Consider the following 21,775-nt stretch of genomic DNA (forward strand, 5'->3'; position numbering starts at 1 on the left):
ACTGACTTTCCAGTGGCATGGAAAACTTTACCTTTATTATAAACTAAACTCTGGACAAAAGTTCCACGCTGTACGGACAAGTCTTGCTTCTTCACAAGGTTTTCTTCTCCAGGTCATTCAAATTCCGATTTCAAAGCTGAGGACGACAACGACAAGGAAACCATACAAAGAAGCTGAAGTTCAAGATGGGCTTTGTGGGTTTTGTTGCATTTTTACTTCGATGCTTTGATGTTCTTGCGTGGTATGCTTTTTTCTAAGAGAATGAAAATCTTGGTACAGTTGAGTTGAGCAAATGTTCTTGTTCATCATTTCATGTTGTTTGTGATTCTTTTTCTGCAGGCCTCTACTTGCTCTGGTGTATCCTTTGTAAGCCTCTCTGCCCCCACACACATTTTTATTTTATTTTGAAGAAACTGTGTTTTCATCCTACTAGTGTTTTTTTCTTGGGACAAATCCTACTAGTGTTCACTTTAGCATCTATGGAAATGGGTTTTCCTTTTTTTTTTCTTTCTGTTTCTTTTGTCTACCAAAATGAAAGTAATTTTTCGATATTGCATTTTATGATGATGATGCTTTTGATAATGATTTTATTTTTTACTAATGTTGATACTGTGTTGATTGTTTTTTGATAGATGTTGTTCCATTAGGGCGATTGAGGCCAATTCTGTTTCAGATTCTGTGAAGTTGAATACTTATTGGGTTGTCTTCTCATTGATTCTGCTATTAGAACGTGCATCTATGAAGCTCCTAAAATGGTAATTCTGTTGTTTAGTTTATTGCATTTGCTTTTTCTGGTTTCCAAATAAATGAATACAAAAGTTGAAACCTTGCATATTTTAGGCAACAGAAGCTTTTAACTGAAGTTTCAGCCAAGTTACTATGAAAGCCCTTCTGGAATGTGAGTTTCCCCCAAATTTTGCCCAATTAATTTGGTTGTCCATAATATTTGTTTCTTAGTACATAGAAGGGAAACAAATGGAGAAGCCGTAATAAAATTGAAAAAGGAATTTCAAAGATTTCCTAGCCTTCACTATAATCAAAAGGAGAGCAGAAATTTTCACAATCTGGCTGTTCTCAAAAGCCAGAATCTTGTGGCTAGTATGGAATTTTCAGAAGTGAATTTGTGTGGCATATCCATTCATTGTGGTATTATTGAGACAAAACAGTCTCATAAATAATTTTGAAGTTACCTTTTAAGATGGTTGTGATCTATTATGTGGTAGCTTTCTGGTAATACATTCACAATTATATGGTCACATTTGGTGGTAAAACACACTTTTTATATACAATCGTTTTACCTATATGAAAGCATGCCTAAAGAATAGGATTATTTAAAATTCTTCTCATTGCTTTTTTCTAATTCAATTCAAACTTATGAAATGGTTGTAATTTATTCGTTCAGCTTCAGAATTTTTGTTCCGGCAAATGCCACATATCAAATCTAGAGAGTTAGATATCAGTTAATTCCTTTTGGGCATAGTGCTGACATTTGTTTTAACTTTTCATTGTTCAATGATCGTGAGGAGCTATAAAATTTGTTTCAATGTTTCTTAATTTTCCATTGCTGTACCTGTCAGGCTCCCTCTGTGGCCATATATTAGGCTCATGATCGTCTTCTGTATGGTGATACCTCATTTCGATGGAGCTTTTTATGTCTATAAACACCTAATCTGTCCATGCCTGTCCATGGACCTCCAAATTGTTATCAACTGGTTCAACAAGCGGAAGAAATCCTCGTTCAGCAGAGACAATTTTCTTGCCGAGGTGGAGAGATATGTGAAGGAGAATGGAACTGAAGCTCTGGAAAAAATTGTTGCTTCCAAAGTAAGTAGTTCGAACTTGGTGAAGAAAATATGTTGTTGTATCATAGGAATAAATTAGTTTTTAGAATATGCCTAGAGGTGTGTGCACTAGTATAAATGCTTTGACCTGTGGAAAAACATATTCTAGAGAATCGTTGTCAGAGATGGACTAATAATACTTTTTTCCTTCAGTCTGAGAGAACAAAGTCAAATCCCGATGAGAAAGAGTTGAAAGCAGTTTCATCTCTGGAGAAGAAAGAGGTACACTGTGTGAGATCCCTGATGCAACTCATACAATTTTCATTACACGTTCTATACACCCCAGTGGTTTGTAGTTGATGTCTTTTCATAGATGAAATTTTAAAACTGTGATCGTTGCAATAACCCCTGAATTCTGGGTTTCTCTGTTTACTTCTTCTGACTAGGTTTTGTTGAAGAATATTAAGTCCCATATCGGAAACTTGACTAAATAAAATACAAAATATAATGAATGGTTCTAGTACTAATAATACCGAGGCCTTTTGTGATAAAACCCCACATCTACTGGGCTTTGTAGGTGGTTAAGTTGGGGACAATATCGGTGTTGTTAGTAGTGGGCCACTAGCCCGTCTCTCTGAATTTAACAGGTTTCTCTGTCTACTTCTTCTGACTCAGAATTTCATTTTGATTTTGAACTATGCTTGATTTAAAGAGAGAATAGAATTTTGTATGCTATGAAGACTGGATGCGGTAAAACAATTTTCTTTTGGACCTCATCTTCATTGCATTTGCAGGTTAGTCAGGCAGAGCCTAATCTCACTGGAACTGAAAACAGCAGATTTCCCAGTATGGATATTGAAGAAAAAGCCATTGGGGTTGCATCAGAGAGAGGAGTTCTGAACACTCCACCTTCAAAGAACGTTGAGGAGTGGACAAGTGCATTCAGTCAGGTAACAACCCAAAGTGGTACAACTTTTAACTCCCACCCGGACGGTAAAATACACAAGGCTGTATATGAGAAACTGAAAATAGAGAACCAGGCTGAAGCTAAGCTCACTCAAACGGAAAACGGTACATTTGCGGTCATCGAGACTAAAGAAAAATCAGTTGAGGTTGCAACAGGTAGAGAAGTTCTTGAGTCTTCCCAAAATGTCCAGAAAGAGTGGACTTGTGCTCTCTGTCAGCTAACAACTCAAAGTGAAGCAACTTTAAACTCCCACCTCCAAGGCAGAAAACACAAGGTGGCATGTGAGGCATTGAAAGCAAAGAGCTGGCCATTTGCGCCGAAAATTCCCCCGGAGTCAAAGGAATCTCATCAACGCAAAGAGGAGGAGCCAGGAAAGCGGCCAACAAGCAGTGCATCAAAACAAAAAGTTATTATAGATGAAAAGGCGCAAAGTCAGAAAAATAGCATTCCAGCTTCAGGGACAAAGACTTCTTATAAATCTAAAGAGGAGCCAGCAGAAGTTGCATCCATCAATGGAAGCCAACAAGGAAACCCGATTGAAGTTCCAAGCATGAAGGATTTAACTCTATCGTGCAATGTTTGTAATGTGCACTGCCCCAATGAGATTGTCATGGCATCGCATCTCAATGGCAGAAAACACCAGAAAAAGATGCAACAACGACAACAGAACCCAAATTAAGTTCTAAGGAAGAATGAGTTTTTGTGGAACATAAATCGGCACCATCACACCACAACCCACTAAACTCGTTTTACATGAATTCAAAGCAATAAATTGTTGCCAACTGGGTCAGTCCAATGGAATTGAGTTGAAGACCAATGGTCTCAGGTTCCTATGGCACCGGAGTAGTGTGTATTAGAAATCTTCTTTCCCCTTATAATTCCAATTATAGCTTGTATTCGGGAAAAAAAAAACCTATAAAATATTTTAACAATCAATGGACCTCTTTTATGCCATATTCCAGATTGTTTTCTATCATGTTTCACTTATAATTTTTAATTGGTTTCTTCTGGATGCTAGTTGACAATGACATTAGCAATTTCAGGTTGTCTCAATACTCGCCCCGTAGAGAGCTAGTCTTGTTCTCATTTTTAATATTTTTCTTTTGCTTTTTCGAAACAACTCGACTTTTAGATTCATCTGCCGACAGCGTCACTATGAATCATACAGGTCTACTGAAGTGAAAAAAAACTTACATGCAACGTTTTCCTATCCTGATTAATAACGCCATGACACGTAAAAAAATTATTTTATTTGTCATTATATTATTGTTCGGAAATAGCACAAGGTAGAAATGATACTATTTTCCCTGGGGGAATGTTTGGTTTGGATGAATATTAATTCAATTCTTCATCAACTTTTAAAAATTATTTAGTTAACATTTTGGTGAAACTCCTTACAGTAATTCGTTAAGCCAAATTTCGTCTTTTGACTGCGTTCCGGAATGAGTATGACCAGTTGGACCATTCATTCCCTCATCTGGCCATAATTTAACTAAGTGTGCTAGTTCACCTCTTTTTAATGAGTACAATTTCTTGCTTAAACATATGTTTTGCCGTATCGAAACCCCCACCTCACAAAAGGAACTACCACAGTAAAAAGAAAAACGAGAGCCTCGAAACGAAGAAACCAAATGCGGAAGAAAGCACAAAATATAACAGGAAGACAACCTTGACATTGATTTATTGTATTGTTCAGATGAGTTCCAGAAAGGGACATGTATGTTTGTAATCACGGTAACTATGCCTTCTGAGAAGTTGGCATCGCGAGATTAACTACACCGCTGCCGGGTAAATTCTTCCACTGCTGAGTTACTGTTTTGATCTGGGTGAAAAAGTTAACACCAGCCTTACCTGTAATGCATACAAAAACTCTTGATAATTTACCAGAACGAAATAATTCATTCTATACAACCATCGTTTGAACAATAACTACTCAAAAACAGATTGCTACCATCATAAAAAGAGTTGAGTAACAGGTGGAAGAGATATTTTACCATAGAAATTCAGATCGCCTGCAAAAGATGCCTTGTTGCCAGTAAAAGAGAAAAATGGCAAGGGAACTGGAATAGGAACGTTGATTCCAACCTATTTCATACTCAAAACAAGTTAGAGAGTGATATAAAGTGTATCTTTATTTGCCATATTATCTTGCAAATTCAGCAGCAGCAGATGCTCAAAAGACTTAGTTTACCTGTCCAGCCTCTATCTCAGTCTGAAATTTCCTTGCAGCTACCCCAGATGTAGTAAAAATAGAAGCTCCATTGCCATATCTGTTATAAAAATAAAAATAAAAAATACTCATGTAAACCGCATAAAATATCTCTTCAAAACTAATGCTATTTAAGGCAACAAGAGAAGCAATAATTAGTACTTGTTTCTGTTAACAAAGCTTATTGCCTCTTCTAAGCTGTCAGCCTGACATTAAGAAGAACAAAGGATGTGTTAACAACCTCCATACCACGCAAGGAGAAAGATGACAGGCAAAGAAACAGGAATTCAGTCAATCAACATACCTCCAAGCAAAGAAGAACCGGACCAAAAATTTCTTCCTGCACAAAAGAAGGCAGAAAATAATCAAGTTCCTTCCAACATAAAGATTCAATTGATTTTCATCCTTAGAAATTTCAGTCCATATCAACATAAACAAACAAATACAAGGTGCTGAATCTCTTGGTATCCTACCAAATATGTGCCTAAGACCTTGGGTCTGTTTAATGGAAAGGCAACCCCTACTGGGTAGCCAACAACCACCATCTGTTTTGAAAATATAATGGAAAATTTGAAAGGGAAAGAGACTAAAAATCTGAAGGAAAAAAAAAAAAAAAGATACCTTGTGGCACTCCATGTCAGCTGTAACATTTGATAAGATCGTGGGGCCAATGAAATTTCCATGCTCATATCCTGGAACCTGTTTGTTACCAATGATGAATAAGTAGATAAGTGACCAGTTTCTCTTTAGAAAAACTGAGTCTGGCAAGCACACTAACTATCTAATATAACATAGAGAGGGGAGAGACTTATCATTAAAATGTCAAAACTATTTTGTGCTAGCAAGTTAGCAATAAGTGGGAAGCATCAAAATATAAAACGCTACCGCTATATTTCTGCCATCAAGCAATAGCTTTGCACCACTTTCAACACCAGACTGGATTAATTTGCATATCCGTTCCTTTGCCTGTGAACGAATCCAGTAAAAATTCATTAACAGAAACTAAAGAGTGAAGCCAATGTCAACCACATGAGCATGCACTTTAACAACTAATATGTTATTTCGTTAGTCATTCATGTAAATGTGGATAATTTATAGAAAGAAGACTTAAACAATGTCACTCTTTGGTAACCTAATTGGTATTCTGGGAACGGGAGGAAAAAGGAAAAAAAGACTTTTAAAGTGCTTACTTGTTTGCTAATTACGGGACCAAGGTCAGCATCAGGTTCTGTTCCAGCACTTACTTTCAGAGCTTTGGCAGCTTCCACAAGTTTGTTCTCCCTGGAAGAGTTTTATAGTTAAAATCTAATGTCAGTCTTCAAACTCAATTTTCTTTTTCTTTTTCTTTTTTAAAAATTTTAAAAACGCCTAGATTACATGGAAATAACAAGATATCTGGGACACCAATGATTGAGAAAAAATACAAAACAAAACAAAAAACTTCAACGACAGAATGTAGGTCACTTCTTAAAACATTCCATAGAACTGATACTTATTTTACTAAGCATTAATAGATACTAATAAGGTGGGTACAGAATTGAATTCATTTACCCTAAAATAGATAACAAAGAATTGGAACTTAATCATGTTCATTTCCTAGTCTGCTTTTACATTGTGTTTTTTAATAAATTTAAAAGAAGCTTTCAGGAGGATAAGACTTGTCACAACAGGGATGGTTAACACGCATAATTCAGATACTGCAAATGTCTAAAGCCATTTTCCTAAGTGAGGAAAGTGTAATGTTTTTATTTTGAATCTACATGAAGGTTAGATAAGGTTCTACTAAAACCTTATCTTGGATATGTTTTTTTAGAGGAGTCTTCTAGGAAACAGAATAAGGGTGAATATTGGTTTTTGGTCTTCTCAAGCACCACTTAACTCTTTTTGGAGAAGCCTTTTAGAACATAGAACATTGCCAGAGCAGCAAGTGGAGATTGATTTGAAAAGGTAAGGACATCGAAGGTCAATAACTTTGGTAACACTCCGAAGGTAAGTTTAAAACTTTCAACCTTCAAAGAAAAGGATACGCGAATGTGGAAGGCATAATAAACCTTAATGAAACTAAACATATGGAAAAAAAAAAACATAGTACCATGACTTTGAACCTCCAACAAAGACAACTGTGCTGAGTGCCATGCACCGTTGTCCTGCAGCACCAAAGCCAGCAGCAACTAAAGCATTCATAGTAGCATCAGCACTTGCATCAGGCATGACAATTGCATGGTTTTTTGCCCCCATATTAGACTGGAAAAGTAGTTACCCAGGTAACCAATTCATTTCACTTTCAACTGGCACAAAGGTATGAAAGCCACCATTTGGCTCATAAGAGAAACAGTTAAATACAAAGCGGACTTACCTGAACACGTTTCCCTTTTGCTGATGCTCTTGAATATATGTGCATGCCAGCCTTTGTGATGTAAACATAAAAACATTGTGTAAGAGTATAGCTAGACCAACTGATACATCACAATAAAATTGCAAAAAGAAGAAGAATTTTTCCTTTCAAAAAATTAAATATGATAAGAGCATGCTCCTTTGTACCAGAAACATAGCGGTTGACATGCAAACTTATAGGTCTGAACAAAAGTTCACAACCAAGGTAAGAATAGAAATATTAAACCCGATATATTTATTCTGTAAGTCAACAAACAATTGTTGGAACAAATTAAAGGTGTCAGAACAGAAACCAACAAATTAATCACTCAAAGCAACATTCGAATTTGTCTTGCTAAAAAAATGTCTGGAAAAATAATTTCAAAAGAGAAAACTTAAATTGTTATCATACTTCTAACTCTAAGCAACTTTACATCCTAAAGTAAACATATTGGGGTCTACTTTGACACTAAAATCGCTTCCACAAACAAACTATGAGTTCATAAGAAATTCTCAGTGACGTGATATGGCTATCAACTGAATTGAAGACTTTATGTAGGGGTGGTGAGTACAACATGAAAACCACAATAGTTAGCTACATATTGGAATAACAATCGAGTTCAGGTATTTTTAATTTCTTTTTGGGACTGAAAATAAATTGAAACACGCATAACGGTCCAGAATGTTAAGACTACAAGGACTATTAGTGTTGTTAACTTAACGTTCCAGATTAAGATGATAAAACTATACATAAAAGTACATACAGAAATTGGAATATGGATGTAATCACTGTGAGAAAACTTACAGTATTAGAACCCACAAATGATACAGCTTTTATATCCTCGTCATCACAAATTGCATTGACAATATCCTGCCACAATGTAATATACATTCAGGGAAACCGATTCCAGTAGAGGTACCAAACTTCTGATATGAAAGCTTCCAAAAAATTCAAAAGTTGTCTTTGGAAAAATCATTGCAAATATAAACACAACTGTACAACATATGGTATACAGCACTGTTGGGATTTACAGGTGCAAAACTCTTAGCTTCTCTTGCTCACAATTTTTCATGCAACCAAACTACATTTACATTTCTAAGATATATATACAGGGTTTAGAAATAATAAGTTATCAATGAAAGAAGCAGCGAAGCTTTCTTTCACAGGGAAGGACATCACGAGTCATCTGCTTCACTGTTAACATCTGGGGCCCACAATAATGATTTACACAAAAAACTACAGCCCCAAGCAAGTGAAAAAATTGGCTTCTTTTTGTGGATCCTTCTACTTTATTCTCACCAATGACCCATGAGATGGCAAATATATCCAAAATACATATATATAAAAATTTCAACATCTTCGGAGTAAATATCAATCAAAATCCTACATGAATCGTCGAGAGCATCTGGCCATCTAGTTAGGCACAACTTAGACAATAAGGTATAGTAGGGCTAATAAAAGTAGTTTGAGAACAATCATACATTGGTTCCATGAACAATATTTAAGACACCATCAGGCAGACCAGCCTCCATTGCTAACTCTGCCAGAATTACAGAAGCCCCTGCTCAAAAGAAAATATAACAGATCCCTTTTTAAATAAAAGCATGGAGATTAAAGTGTATCCATGCACGCATGAACTGACCTAACATAGATGTAAAAGAAAATTTAGAATGCACAATGACCATCCTGTAACCAGCGTACATGCAATGAAGAAAAAAAAAGTAACAAGTCAGACAATCAAGATGACCTCCAAGGGGATCTATCAATATATGACTGATGATTTCCCAAGATCCTTGCATCTGATATATTTTAGCAAAGTTACCCTATTTATGCTATTTAAGCACAGTGCAGAAATTAAGCGTTTCGAAATATCAACCTTCAAGTTTCCTGAAGATCAAAGTTCTTGTTATAAATTCAACAAGTTCAAACAGAAACAACATCTACAGTCTCAAAAAAAACTATAACGATCTATCATCAAATATATGAAATATAGATTGATATATGATAACACAAACATCAGGGTGCAAATAAATTTTTTAATGAACTTTTTCTTGCTTCTATGGTTTTATGAAACAAGAACTTGAGCGAGGTAATGCTCCAGGACTAGATACACGAGTTCTAAGTAAATCATAATCACCTGGATCTTTTTCTGATGGCTTTAAGACAAAGGTATTCCCACAAGTAACTGCAAGTGGGAACATCTGCAATAAAATCAGGAAAGGATTAGAAACCGTTGATGTTTTCATTTTCTTTATTTGAAGGAATGGAAAGTCAATGAAGTACCATTTAAGAAATAAATTTATAAATACAATTTTAAAAAAACCCTGGTGTTTGTGTGCTTGTGAGAAGCAACTATAAAGACAGAGATAGAAGGATTCATTGCTCGATCAGATGCATTATTACAGTTTCAGCATGCTTAAGCATTTAGATGATTGGTGAATATACAATGTTTAAATAAAATTTTAACAAGAAACCAAAATGAGGTGAGAAATATAGTAAGGATAAATCATGTATATGAAAAGGAAAGGAAAAACTGATGGTCATTTCAATTCAATCATGTCACAGGGGAAGAAGATAGTAAGCTCACCCATAAGGGAATCATTGCCGGAAAGTTGAAGGGACAAATACCAGCACAAACACCAAGCGGCTCTCTAATACTGTATGTGTCAATTCCATTTGATACGTTAGAAACATACTCCCCCATTTGCAGAGTTGCTGTACCACAAGCATGCTCCACCACCTCTGAATAAGAAACCAATAAATTCTCAGAGCTTCAACATCACCCACTGAACTCCGTAATTATCCTGCAGAGAATCTTATTCACAACAAAGTACAAACACTGACCTAGCCCACGAAATACATCTCCATGTGCATCCTTCAATGTCTTTCCCTGTTCAGTGGTAATATTCAAGGCAAGCTTATCCTGAAAACAGAATAAAGAGATTTGTATTACTCAACCAACTGTACCCTTATTTAAATGTACAGAGAAAGACTATTTCAAAGTTCAAACCCAGCGCACTTACAATGTCTCTCCGAATAAGCTCTTGGAGCTTGAACATGACACGTTGACGGGCCGTAACTGGTGTGTGGCGCCATGATTGAAAAGCCTGCTTTGCTGCAGACACTGCAGCTTTAAACTCTTCATTTGTGGTCAAAGGAACTTGTGAAACAACTTCTTGTGTTGCCTATGACCAAGTTTTAAATACAAGATAACAACCATGAATTCTGTAAAGTTAACAACAAGAGAGAAGAAAAGAAGAACTGAAGCATATGATGCACTTACAGGGTTGATAACATCAATGGACGCAGATGATTGTGATTTAACAAAACTACCTCCAATTAGATTGGGAACGCTCTGATACAACAAAACCACTTAAAATTAGATTAAATGAGAATTCTCCAATCTGAACTTTCCTCCACTTGAAATTGGTAGTTAAATCAAAAGTTGAACCCCTGAAAAGAAAATAAATAAAATCCCAACAGCTGCTTCCATTTCATTTCTCTTCATCTTTTCGTTTTTAGACTATTTTCTCAACAGCCAAACAAATCATGATAACCGGAGTCTACTCAGTAACAGTAACCATGAACCCACTTGAATACAAACAAATCATGTACTCGTCAAAATAAAAAATACATAGTCAAAACTACAAGCTACATGTGTGCGAATGATACATCATTTTCCCGAGAAAGAGTTCATTTTTCCTAGGAAACAAACAGGAGCTAAGCCAGTCTAAGATTGATTACCGGAGGGCTACCCTGCTTGGAAGACGGCTCGGCAGCTGTGGAGAAGTGAGAGCTTCTGAGAGCAAAGATCGCAGGCCTCAAAGCCTTCAAATTTCTCACTGCAACACAACAATATTAATACGTTGCAATCAAATTTCAAATCTTTTTTATCAAAATCATCTTTGTTTTAACTTGTATACCTCTTTGAATTGAAAGCTGCAACATTTTTTTCTTTTTCCTTGTTTTTTCGTTTCGCTCAATTTGATGAAAAGTGTCACTGACTTGGAAGCTTTTATCAGTTGGCGAGAAACAGCCACCCTTGATGACTGAGTAACTGCAGTGTATCAATCTCTTCGTATGTTATCCGACGGCTAAGATTTTTGCTGACCCACCTGGGCCCACCTGTCGATTGGAGGGACTTTCTGATTAAAAATTTAATTGCTGACTATGAAGCACGATGTATATGCATACACCAAGTTTTCATGTTAATCCACTCAGGAGAGTGTTTTCTTTTATATTTTTTTAGATTAAGTACATTTCATACCCTTGAGGTGTGGCCATATCAAATTCTATATATACTAAAATCTAATGCAAATGCAACTAAACACTGTAGTTAAGCACAGTAAAATTACGAAAATGCCTCTATTTAAAACTGTAGAGCTGTTGGTTTTTCACTGTTTAAATCTGGAGGGTTCCACTGTTTTACAGAACCACCTTTTTTTCCACCGAATTGCTTGCCTTTTTCATTTCCATTCTTCTCATCTTCCTCTGCTCTTCCAAAGTGCTCACTTTCCAGCTCCCTTGAGTTTTATTAGGAAAGGGATTAAATCTTACAGATTCGCTGAGGCATTTCCAGCGTTGTTATTCTTAATTTTTTTTACTCAATTGTCAATTAATTTTTCTACTTAATTGTCAATTAATTTTTCTGACTTCTCTGTTCTCCCACCAAAGCAATATATCACCACTGGTCTGAGAAAAACAGAGTGTAGTTTGTGAGAGATGATGCAAAGCCCATTAAATTGGTGACACAAACCAAACTTACAGCTAACATTGGTGACATAAACAGATCAGTCAAAGCATAAAAACCAAGTTTTTTCACAAAAACAAGAGCAGAGAATTTATTTCTGAAAACGAAATCCATCAAGCACACACCTCTAATTTGAAGCCTCTTCCACTGTCACTGATCAAATGGGTTTTACCGGCTAATCTCCTTAAACAAAGTACCGTGTGTTGAGCTAGAGACTGGTATAGCTGGTGGACAGGAAGGGCTCTGCCCAAAGAAGAAGATTTCCTTCAAATGGTAGACAACCATGAAATAGGCTATTCCATATTTGGCCAGCAACCATGCCTCAGCTCAACAAACCCAATTAGAAAGAAAGAGATTTTATAGAGAGAAGTGAAGTGCATGGGTCTCTCTGTTTATGTGTGCCTCTGTGTGTGTTTGTGTGTGTGTGTGTGTGTGTGTGTGTGAGAGAGAGAGAGAGAGAGAGAGAGAGAGAGAGAGAGAGAGGCGTGTAAGAGACTTTTGAGTCTTGTTTTTGTGCACACAATATAGAGTGAGCTGGAGAGATGGGTCAAGAGGTGATGAGTACGACAACATTGTACTTTTCTTTTGTTGGGTCTAAATCATTATACTATTCTTTTTTAGTTGTGTTTATGTCGTAGCCAAAAGTTACCTTATTCTTCTCTCATTAAAATTCCATAAAATGCTTGAACAAAACCAATCAGGTTTCAACAAAATAGAAATTGGCAATGATTTTATCTTAACCTCTATTGGTTTTCTTTGGGGTTCTCAGGAAACATTTCACTTGATTTCTTGACTTGGTGGGCTTGATTGATTATGAGTTTTGAGTCAAATATGCTCACTGTGCATATCTGTTTAACTAGGCTTGATATTAATATATGCATATTGTTTGATCGTTATAGAATTCAGTTAATTCTTTGATATAATAATAGATATTTGTAATTGTGAAGCTGTTTACACAAAACTAAATTTATGTTGGTGTTAAAAATATAAGCAGGATTTCATATAGTGATGAAAATTTTGTCATCTTTTTGTCATCCTATGATAACCTATATTTCTCTAAAAATGTGATTCGATCCAAATATAATTCAATTATTTGTTTATTTCACAACTTGAATACACCAAAAAGCAAGGGACTAGACATTTGCATTCTGCTGTCATTTTCGAGGTATAAAAACCCCTCTAATTCATTGTTTTTTTAAATTGAGCATTATTAGTCATGTTAGTCAATTGATTTTAAGTATTTTGTAAGATTTTATATTTTATTTTCATCGATTATGCTTGCATACAAGTTATTTAGAAGTAATCCTTATTTTGTTGATTGATACAAGTTGGATATGCTTTATTGCTAAAAAATTTCTCCTCTTTTAAATATTTTCCCTTTGATGTTCTCATTGAACATTTTATCTAAATCATTAATCTGGTGAACTTGGTTGATTATAAATTTTGAGTTCAATGTCTCAATTGTACATATGGATTTAACAAGGCTTTATATTAATATATATATATATATATATATACTGTTTAATCATTATGAACCGAAGTTGGTTGTCTGATAAAATAATAGATATCTAGAATTGTTATATTATATTTTATTCTTCTGCAGCTGTGTCTTTCTACAAATATATTTTGATCGAATAAAAATTAGTATCGTTGCTTTGTAATCATGATACAGTGATATAAAAAATTTCGTACTATGTACTTTCTTTATAATATGTATGCATGTATGTAGATACACACACATATCCGATCCAAATATAATTCAATCATTTGTTTATTTCACAGTTTGGATACACCAAAAAGTAAGGGACTAGACATTTGGATTCTGCTATCATTTTCGAGGTATAAAAACTCTTCCAATTCATTGTTTTCTAACATTAACCAATATTAGTCATCTTAATCACTTGATTTTAATCATTTTGTAAGATTTTTTATTTTATTTTCATCGATTGTGCTTGCATACAAGTTATTTACAAGTAATCTTTATTTTGTTGATTGATACAAGTTCAATATGCTTTGATGCTAAAATTTTCCCCTTTTTTTAAATATTTTCCCCTTGATGTTCTCATTAAGCATTTTATTTAAATTATTAATCTGGTGAGCGTGGTTGATTATAAATTTTCAATTAAATGTCTCAACTATACATATCGGTTTAACAAGGCTTTATATTAATACATATATACTGTTTAATCATTATGAAACGAAGTTGGTTGTTTGATAAAATAACAGAGATTTAATTGATGTATAAAATTAAATACTTTTTCTTTATCAATTTAATTATTTGGATTTGAACCTATTAACAAAAACTATTCTTCTACTTATGTATTTTAGGTTGTTGCTATCATCTTGCTTTTGCATATGTGTTGCTACAAGTGCTTAACAAATTCTCTCATTACAGGTCAGTATTTTCTAACTTTTCAAAAAAACTGTGCATATCATGTATAACTAATTGATTAGCAAATATTATATCATTGGAAGATTTTCATTTATATAATTCTATCATCATATTTCTACATTTATTTTGCATTCTTAGAATTTAAATGTTATTAATAATGTGAAATATTACTTATATATATATATATGTTTTTTTTTCTAGATATCAATTTGTTTTTGGGAAATTGAAATCTTCGTTGATAATGTCGAAGAGAACTAGAAATACCATGAGAAAACAAATCATGCAAGAACCTCATAATCTCATCATTTCAAATGATATACAAGTCCCAAATAAAAATGTTTCTCATATTAATGATAAACATCCAAGCGAGAAAATTCCCATCAACAGTGATCAAAACATTTCTCAAGCTGATAACAAAAGACAAAAATGTGTTGAAAGTACATCATCTATCAATGTGAATACAGTTGAAACAGCAATAGATGAAAATTGAATTTCATCGTTTTAATCAAATGAGTAAAGGTCAAGCGATCTTTCAAAGAAATAGGCAAGGTGGGTGTTTCCCTTTCCTTCAAAATTTTCTACTAAACTTGAACTACATTGTTCTATTACTAATAACCTACATTTATGTTTTCTATTCTCTCCATTCTACACCCCTATAGGAATAATCCAAGAATATGCAGATTTTGGAGAGAAGAATCATAAGTGCATTTATTGTGGTGCACTTTTTTGATTACAAGAATCCATTAAACAAAGATCAAAAAACAATGAGCCTCTCTTTACTCTTTGTTGCCAACAAGAAAAATTAAACTTCAAAGTCCAAAACCAACACCTTGTTTTTTAGAAAATTTGCTTGATCCTAATAAAGGGAAAAAAAGTGTATTATTTAGAGAAAATATCAGGGTTTACAATTCTATGTTTGCATTTACTTCAATGGGAGCCAAAATTGATAAATCAACTAACAATGGATCAAGCCCTTATGTTTTCAAAATCAGTGGTCAAGTTCATCATTTAATGGGTTCTTTACTACCTCCTGAGGGTCAATGTCCTAAATTTGCCCAACTTTATATATATATGATACCCATAATGAGGTTATGAATCGGCTTGATGCAGTTAATTGTAATCAAAAAAATGAAAAGCTAGATCAAAACATTGTGGGAGGTTTAATTCAAATGTTTGATCAAACAAATGAATTGGTTAAACTTTTTCGAACAATTAGAGATAAATTTGAAAAAGGTTCTTCCTCCTCTAAAGATCACATTGTTAGGCAGGCAATCCAATGATAGCAAACAATATGAACAACCAACATATGATGAAATTGGTGGTTTAATAGTGGGAGATATAGGCCTTTTTTATTCAAATAGAGATATTATAATAGAATTTAAAAGTGGAGAGTTAAAACGTGTGACAAAATTAAATTCAAAATTCATGTCTTTACAACATCCTCTTCTTTTTCCTTTTGGTGAAGATGGGTATACACCTGACTTAAAATGGCATTGTACAAGCCATGAATCTAAACGAAGAAGAATTCCTATGAGAGCTTTCATAGCTTATCAAATCCAAGAAAGAGTGTTTCAATTCGATACATTATTAAAAGGTGGAAGATTGTTCCAACAATTTTTAGTAGACACTTATGCAGCACTTGAAGAAGATCGATTAGATTATATTAGGAAAAATCAAAAAAATTTAAGAAGTGAGGTTTATAAAGGCATTTATGATGCAATTTCAAAGGGTGATAATGATGCTGATAACATACGTCAAAGAGTGATATTGCCTAGCTCATATACTGGAAGTGCTAGATACATGCTTAACAATTATCACGATGCTATGGCAATTTGTAGACAATATGGAAATCCTGATTTATTTATAACTTTCACCTGCAATGTTAGATGGCCCGAAATTGTAAGAGAGTTTAATACAAAACCTGGATACAAACTAGAAGATCACCCTGATATAGTTTCAAGATTATTTAAAATAAAACTTGATGATATGATCAATTATATCAAATCAAGAGAACCTTTTGGAGAAATCGAAGCAGGTAAATTTTAAAAACACACCATTTATACTACTCTCCATTTTTATCATTTTATTAAATAATAAAACTAAGTAAGAATTTTTTTTCCCTTTTTTCACCCAATCAACACAGATGTTTGTACTGTCGAATTCCAAAAAAGAGGATTGCCACATGCTCACATGTTGATCTGGTTAAAACAAAATTATAAATGTTATTCAGCAGTTGACATAGATTCTATCATTTCTTCTGAATTACCAGACAAAACTGTAAATTATGATCTTTATGATATTGTGGCTCAATTTATGATCCATGGTCCATGTGGACAAATAAATCATCATTCTCCATGTATGCGAGAAGGAAAATGTTCTAATCTTTTCCCAAACAATATAAAAGCGAAACAATTTTTGAAACAAATGGTTACCCTGTATACAAACGCCGTGACGACCCAACAAAATTTGTGATAAAAAATGGAATACAAATTGATAATAGTTTTGTAGTACCTTACAATTCTAAATTACTGCATAGATACAATGCTCATATAAATGTTGAATCCTGTTGTCAATCAATGCTTATAAAATATCTTTTCAAATATATAAACAAAGATTCAGATAGAGCTAGAGTAGTTTTCCAAGAGAACCAACAAGATGAAATACTAGCCTATCTAAATTGTAGATACATATCTCCATATGAAGCTGTTTGGAGATTGTTTCAATATCCTATTCATTTTAGAAAACTCTCAGTTGAACGATTACCAATACATTTACCTTTAGAATAAAATATTATTTTCAATGATGATCAATCACTTCAATCAATTGTTAACCGAAAAAATATTGAATATACCATGTTAACAAGTTGGTTTGAAGCTAATAAAACTTTTCATGTAGCACGAACATTAACGTATGCAGAATTTCCTTCAAAATTTGTGTGGAATTCTCGCACTAAGATGTGGAAACCTAGAAAAAAAAAAAAAAGGATCCCTTGGTAGAATAGCTTATGTACATCCTACATCTGGTGAATTATATTATTTAAGAATGCTTTTGAATTTGCAAAAAGGGGCTTTTCACTTTAATGACCTAAAAACTGTTAATGGTATTATAGAACCATCATACCAAGCTGCATGTAAATCCCTAGGTTTGTTAGGAGATGATAAAGAATGGATTGAAGCCTTAGCAAATGCTGTAAACACAGCCACATGTCCTCAATTAAGGCAATTATTTGTCACAATCATTTTATTTTGTGATGTAGGAAATCCTCAAATTCTTTTTGACACTTATTGGCAAAATATGTCTGAGGACATTTTACACAAATTACGACAAACTTTCGGAATGCCAAATCTAATTATATCAGAATCTGAATTAAAAAACTCTCTTTTATTTGAATTAGAACAGCTTTTCAATGTATCTTCCAGCTCTTTAAAGGAGCATCACCTTCCTATGCCTGATGAATATAGAATGTTAGAACTTAGAAATAAATTGCTTAGAGAAGAATTAAATTACGATTATAATAATTAGAAAAAGAACACTCCATTTTAGTTACACAACTTAACAAAGGTAAAAAAGATGTATATGATTGTGTTATAAAAACTGTTAAAGAAAAAATGTCAGGCCTCTTTTTTGTCCACGGTCATGGAGGAGCAGGAAAAACTTTTTTTGTGGCATACTATAATAAGTAAAATTCGATCCCAAGGAAATATTGTTTTAGCTGTTGCTTAATCAGGAATAGCATCATTATTATTACCTGGTGGTAGAACAGCTCACTCTAGATTTAAAATTCCCTTAATTGTTAACAATTGCTCAATATGTCAAATAAAAAAAGGAACTCATCTTGCCAAATTAATTGAAAAAGCCGCGTTAATTGTTTGGGACGAAGCTCCTATGAATCACAAACATTGTTTTGAAGCATTAGACAAATCACTTTTTGATATTTTATCACATTTAAATCCTTTAGATAACAATGTTCCATTTGGTGGGAAACCTTTATTGTTGGGTGGTGATTTCAGACAAATATTACCAGTTATTCCAGGAGGAACAAGATGCCTCTCTCAATAGCTCTTATTTATGGCCTTTTTTAAAAAATATTCCATTTAAAAGAAAATATGAGACTCTCGAAAAATGGATTAAACACTGAAGAAAAACAAAAAATAAATTATTTTGCTGCATGGATTTTGCGCATCGGTAATGGTCAAATTGTTGATATAGATGATCCAAATGATAAAGATGCATCTTGGATCAAAATTCCTCAAGATTTACTTATACATTCATACACGCATCCTATTCATTCCATTTTTTTAGCAACATACCCAAATTTTGAAAGAAATTTCAACAATTTCACTTATTTAAGAGAACGAGCTATTGTAACACCTCGAAACACAACTGTAACTGAAATAAATAACTATGCAATTGATTTATTACCTGGACAAGAACGAATTTATTTAAGCTCAGATTCTTTATGCTCATCATCTGAAAATTCTGAAAACCTTACTATTTTATATCCTACAGAATTTTTAAACAAACTTGAATTCAATAGTTTACCTTCATACTATTTAGCTTTAAAAATAGGAATGCCCATCATGCTATTGAGAAACTTAAATCAATCTTCAGGTTTGTGTAATGGAACACGATTAGTTATTACACAATTGTATGATAAAATTATCGAAGCAAAAATACTTGCCGGTAGTAACATTGGTCACAAAGTTTTCATACCTCAAATAAGCCTTACAGCAACTGAAAACAAATGGCCTTTTGATTTTTAAAAGGCGCCAATTCCCAATTAGACCATGTTATGCAATGACAATAAATAAAAGTCAAGGCCAATCATTGAAACAAGTTGGACTATATCTTTCTCAACCTGTATTCACTCATGGACAACTTTATGTTGCATTATCCAGGGTTACATCAAGACAAGGTCTTAAAATCCTAATAGAAAATAATAAAGAAGTACCAAATAATTACACTAAAAACATAGTGTATAAAGATGTTCTTCAAAATTTATAATGAAGTTCCAATTTTGATGTATCCATAATTAAATATTTGTATATTTTTTCTCATGACTTTTAATAAATATATACATGCAGTTTTATGCTAACAAAAAATATATTTTATTTGCAGATTTAAAGCACAATGAGTTTCACTTATATTCGTGATTTACAACCGTTCCAATTTAACAAGAAACTCAAAGTACGTATCTGCAGAATGTGGCGAGCAAAACTTATTGGATCTAATGATCAATTCGGCGGCCTTCATTGTATCCTGGTTGACCAAAAGGTAAGAAAAGCTCTTTTCTATGTTATTTCAATTTAATTATAATAACATCACTTAAAGAAACCCTTTGTTTAATATCTGTTTCTGTTGAGATCCCTTAGTTTTTGATGGATGTTGGCGTGTAAGTGTGTGTTCTTCTTGTTATTGACACTGAACCCATTTTTCTAGGAGGCCATAACCATATAAAGTAGGTATAAATTCGGTCAAAATGTTTCTGTAGAGGATCTGAATAATAAACAATATTGCTGTAAACTGTATTATCTATGGGCTTTGTTAGGTCTGGATTCATTATATATGGTCTACTTAGTTTTTTATTTTTTATTTTTGTTAAATGAATGTATTATCATATATTTGTATTTCCTTCCTTTTAAATATAATTTCCCCTTATTAATTTTTCTCTTCCTCTTTTTTCATATATCTGGATTCATTATGTAGACAGATGCAATACAAGCTAGCGTCAAAGAGATCGACTATGATTTTGTAGCTCCAAAAATAAAAGCTGGTTCCATTTATGAAATAACATATTTCCACACTGGTCGCAACAAACCATCTCACAAAGTTGTACCACATGTTGCACAATTGTTCTTTAATGCGAGAACAACTTTCAAAGAACTACCAACCATCCACCCACACATTCCACGACATCGATTTTATTTGTAGATTATACTCAATTGTCCACTCGCATAGACAAAATTGACATCCTAACAGTTAATACTCTATATATTATTAAAAACTATGCATATATATACAATAAGTATTTATCCAAAAAATTTCCACATTTTAATATCCTTATGATATTTTTTTTTCATCATATTGCAAGATATTTTTGGACACATTACTGGAATACAACCATTGGAACATAAAATGGTGGGCAATGAGAGGCTTGAGAATAAATGTGAAGTCTGCATCGAAAATATCATGTACAAATATTCAGAAAATGTTTATAATTCAAATTTTAAACTATTATATCTCTTTCTAAATATTTTTTTTCTCCACATCTAATCATTCAGGAAAGAAGATGTTAGAATAACCCTGTGGGGAGATACTGCAAAAACTTTTGATTCCCAAGCTTTACAACAATTGACATCGCCAATATTTGCAGCTTTTACAAGCCTGAAAGTTAAACAATTTCAAGGTATCCAATTTATTTTCACTTTTTCCTATTATTTACACTTCATTTCAAATAAAAACAAATCTAATTTATTATTTATCAATATGTAGGGAAAATTGTTCTCAACAGTAGTGTCTCCACATTAATTTTTATCAATCCAGATATACAAGAATTGGCAGCCTACAAAACGATGCATGAATTTTTATCATTTTTGTTTTAACATATACCTTTGTTTCCCCATTTTTCTAAATTAACACCTCTTTTTTATTATATAAAAATAACAATAACCACAGCTTTAATGACTCTACACATGCCATTAAAATGATACCTTCTTCCGCCACTCAACTAATGACACCTCAACATTTAGAAGCTGCTAAAAAGCTATCTGTCCAAGAGTTAAATGTTCTTGATCCAGAGACACATAAGGTAAATACACTAACTTCTTTCTTTAATCTCTTTATTATTCATATTTTAACATACAATTTCACAAATTATTTAAACTAAATTTCACTTTATTCTTCTCTTATCACTATATATTTTATAATTTTTTTTGCTATATTAATATATATTTTTTAAATATATTTTAGGACACTCCCATTTTATGCAGAGCAGCTATTACGCGTTTTGACACACGTAACGGTTAGTGGTATAAAGCATGTCCATCTTGCTTTAAACAACTTAGAACTGCTGCCCACCGTGATGAACTTTTGTGCCCAAAACACAATAATCAAATTCCTCTCCCTTGGTAATACAAATCTCAACAATTTGTTTCATTTTATTTTTCCATAAAATTTAAACGCAATTATTTTAAATTATTAAAACATTACATAAATTTTACATACAGGTTCAAAGTGAGCTTGGTGCTTGAAGATTCAACTGATGAAACCAATGCAATCATAATTGGAAGACCAACAGAACAG

General features: G+C 33.3%; 2 protein-coding genes and 1 long non-coding RNA gene across 4 annotated transcripts; 2 read left to right on the forward strand and 1 right to left on the reverse strand.

Annotated features, from left to right (window-relative positions):
• On the forward strand, window positions 1-3,719 carry LOC18767109. Of its 2 annotated transcripts, XM_020569909.1 has the most exons (6): window positions 1-241; window positions 340-366; window positions 633-755; window positions 1,578-1,824; window positions 1,995-2,063; window positions 2,576-3,719. In XM_020569909.1, the coding sequence occupies exons 1-6, from the start codon at window positions 186-188 to the stop codon at window positions 3,425-3,427; spliced, it is 1,374 nt and encodes a 457-aa protein (XP_020425498.1). In that variant the 5' UTR covers window positions 1-185; the 3' UTR covers window positions 3,428-3,719. The 2 variants fall into 2 exon arrangements, with proteins under 2 accessions (XP_020425498.1, XP_007201385.2); XM_007201323.2 differs by lacking the exons at window positions 1-241; window positions 340-366; window positions 633-755 and adding an exon at window positions 787-898.
• Window positions 4,383-12,506, reverse strand: LOC18766536 (methylmalonate-semialdehyde dehydrogenase [acylating], mitochondrial). Its single transcript, XM_007199725.2, has 20 exons — window positions 12,207-12,506; window positions 11,255-11,456; window positions 11,076-11,173; window positions 10,615-10,686; window positions 10,355-10,516; window positions 10,176-10,254; window positions 9,919-10,073; window positions 9,469-9,532; window positions 8,813-8,892; window positions 8,136-8,201; window positions 7,314-7,364; window positions 7,050-7,201; window positions 6,148-6,238; window positions 5,843-5,923; window positions 5,579-5,656; window positions 5,262-5,297; window positions 5,120-5,163; window positions 4,940-5,018; window positions 4,743-4,833; window positions 4,383-4,599 (listed from the first exon to the last, which is right to left on the reverse strand). Exons 2-20 carry the CDS (start codon window positions 11,277-11,279, stop codon window positions 4,487-4,489), a joined length of 1,617 nt encoding a protein of 538 aa, XP_007199787.1. The 5' UTR covers window positions 11,280-11,456; window positions 12,207-12,506; the 3' UTR covers window positions 4,383-4,486.
• Window positions 21,190-21,775, forward strand: LOC18766801. The gene is made up of 3 exons (XR_002269507.1): window positions 21,190-21,281; window positions 21,443-21,600; window positions 21,700-21,775. It is a non-coding gene; the product is annotated as an uncharacterized LOC18766801 (long non-coding RNA).

This window comes from Prunus persica, chromosome G8, assembly GCF_000346465.2.
Source record: "Prunus persica cultivar Lovell chromosome G8, Prunus_persica_NCBIv2, whole genome shotgun sequence".
NCBI lineage: Eukaryota > Viridiplantae > Streptophyta > Magnoliopsida > Rosales > Rosaceae > Prunus > Prunus persica.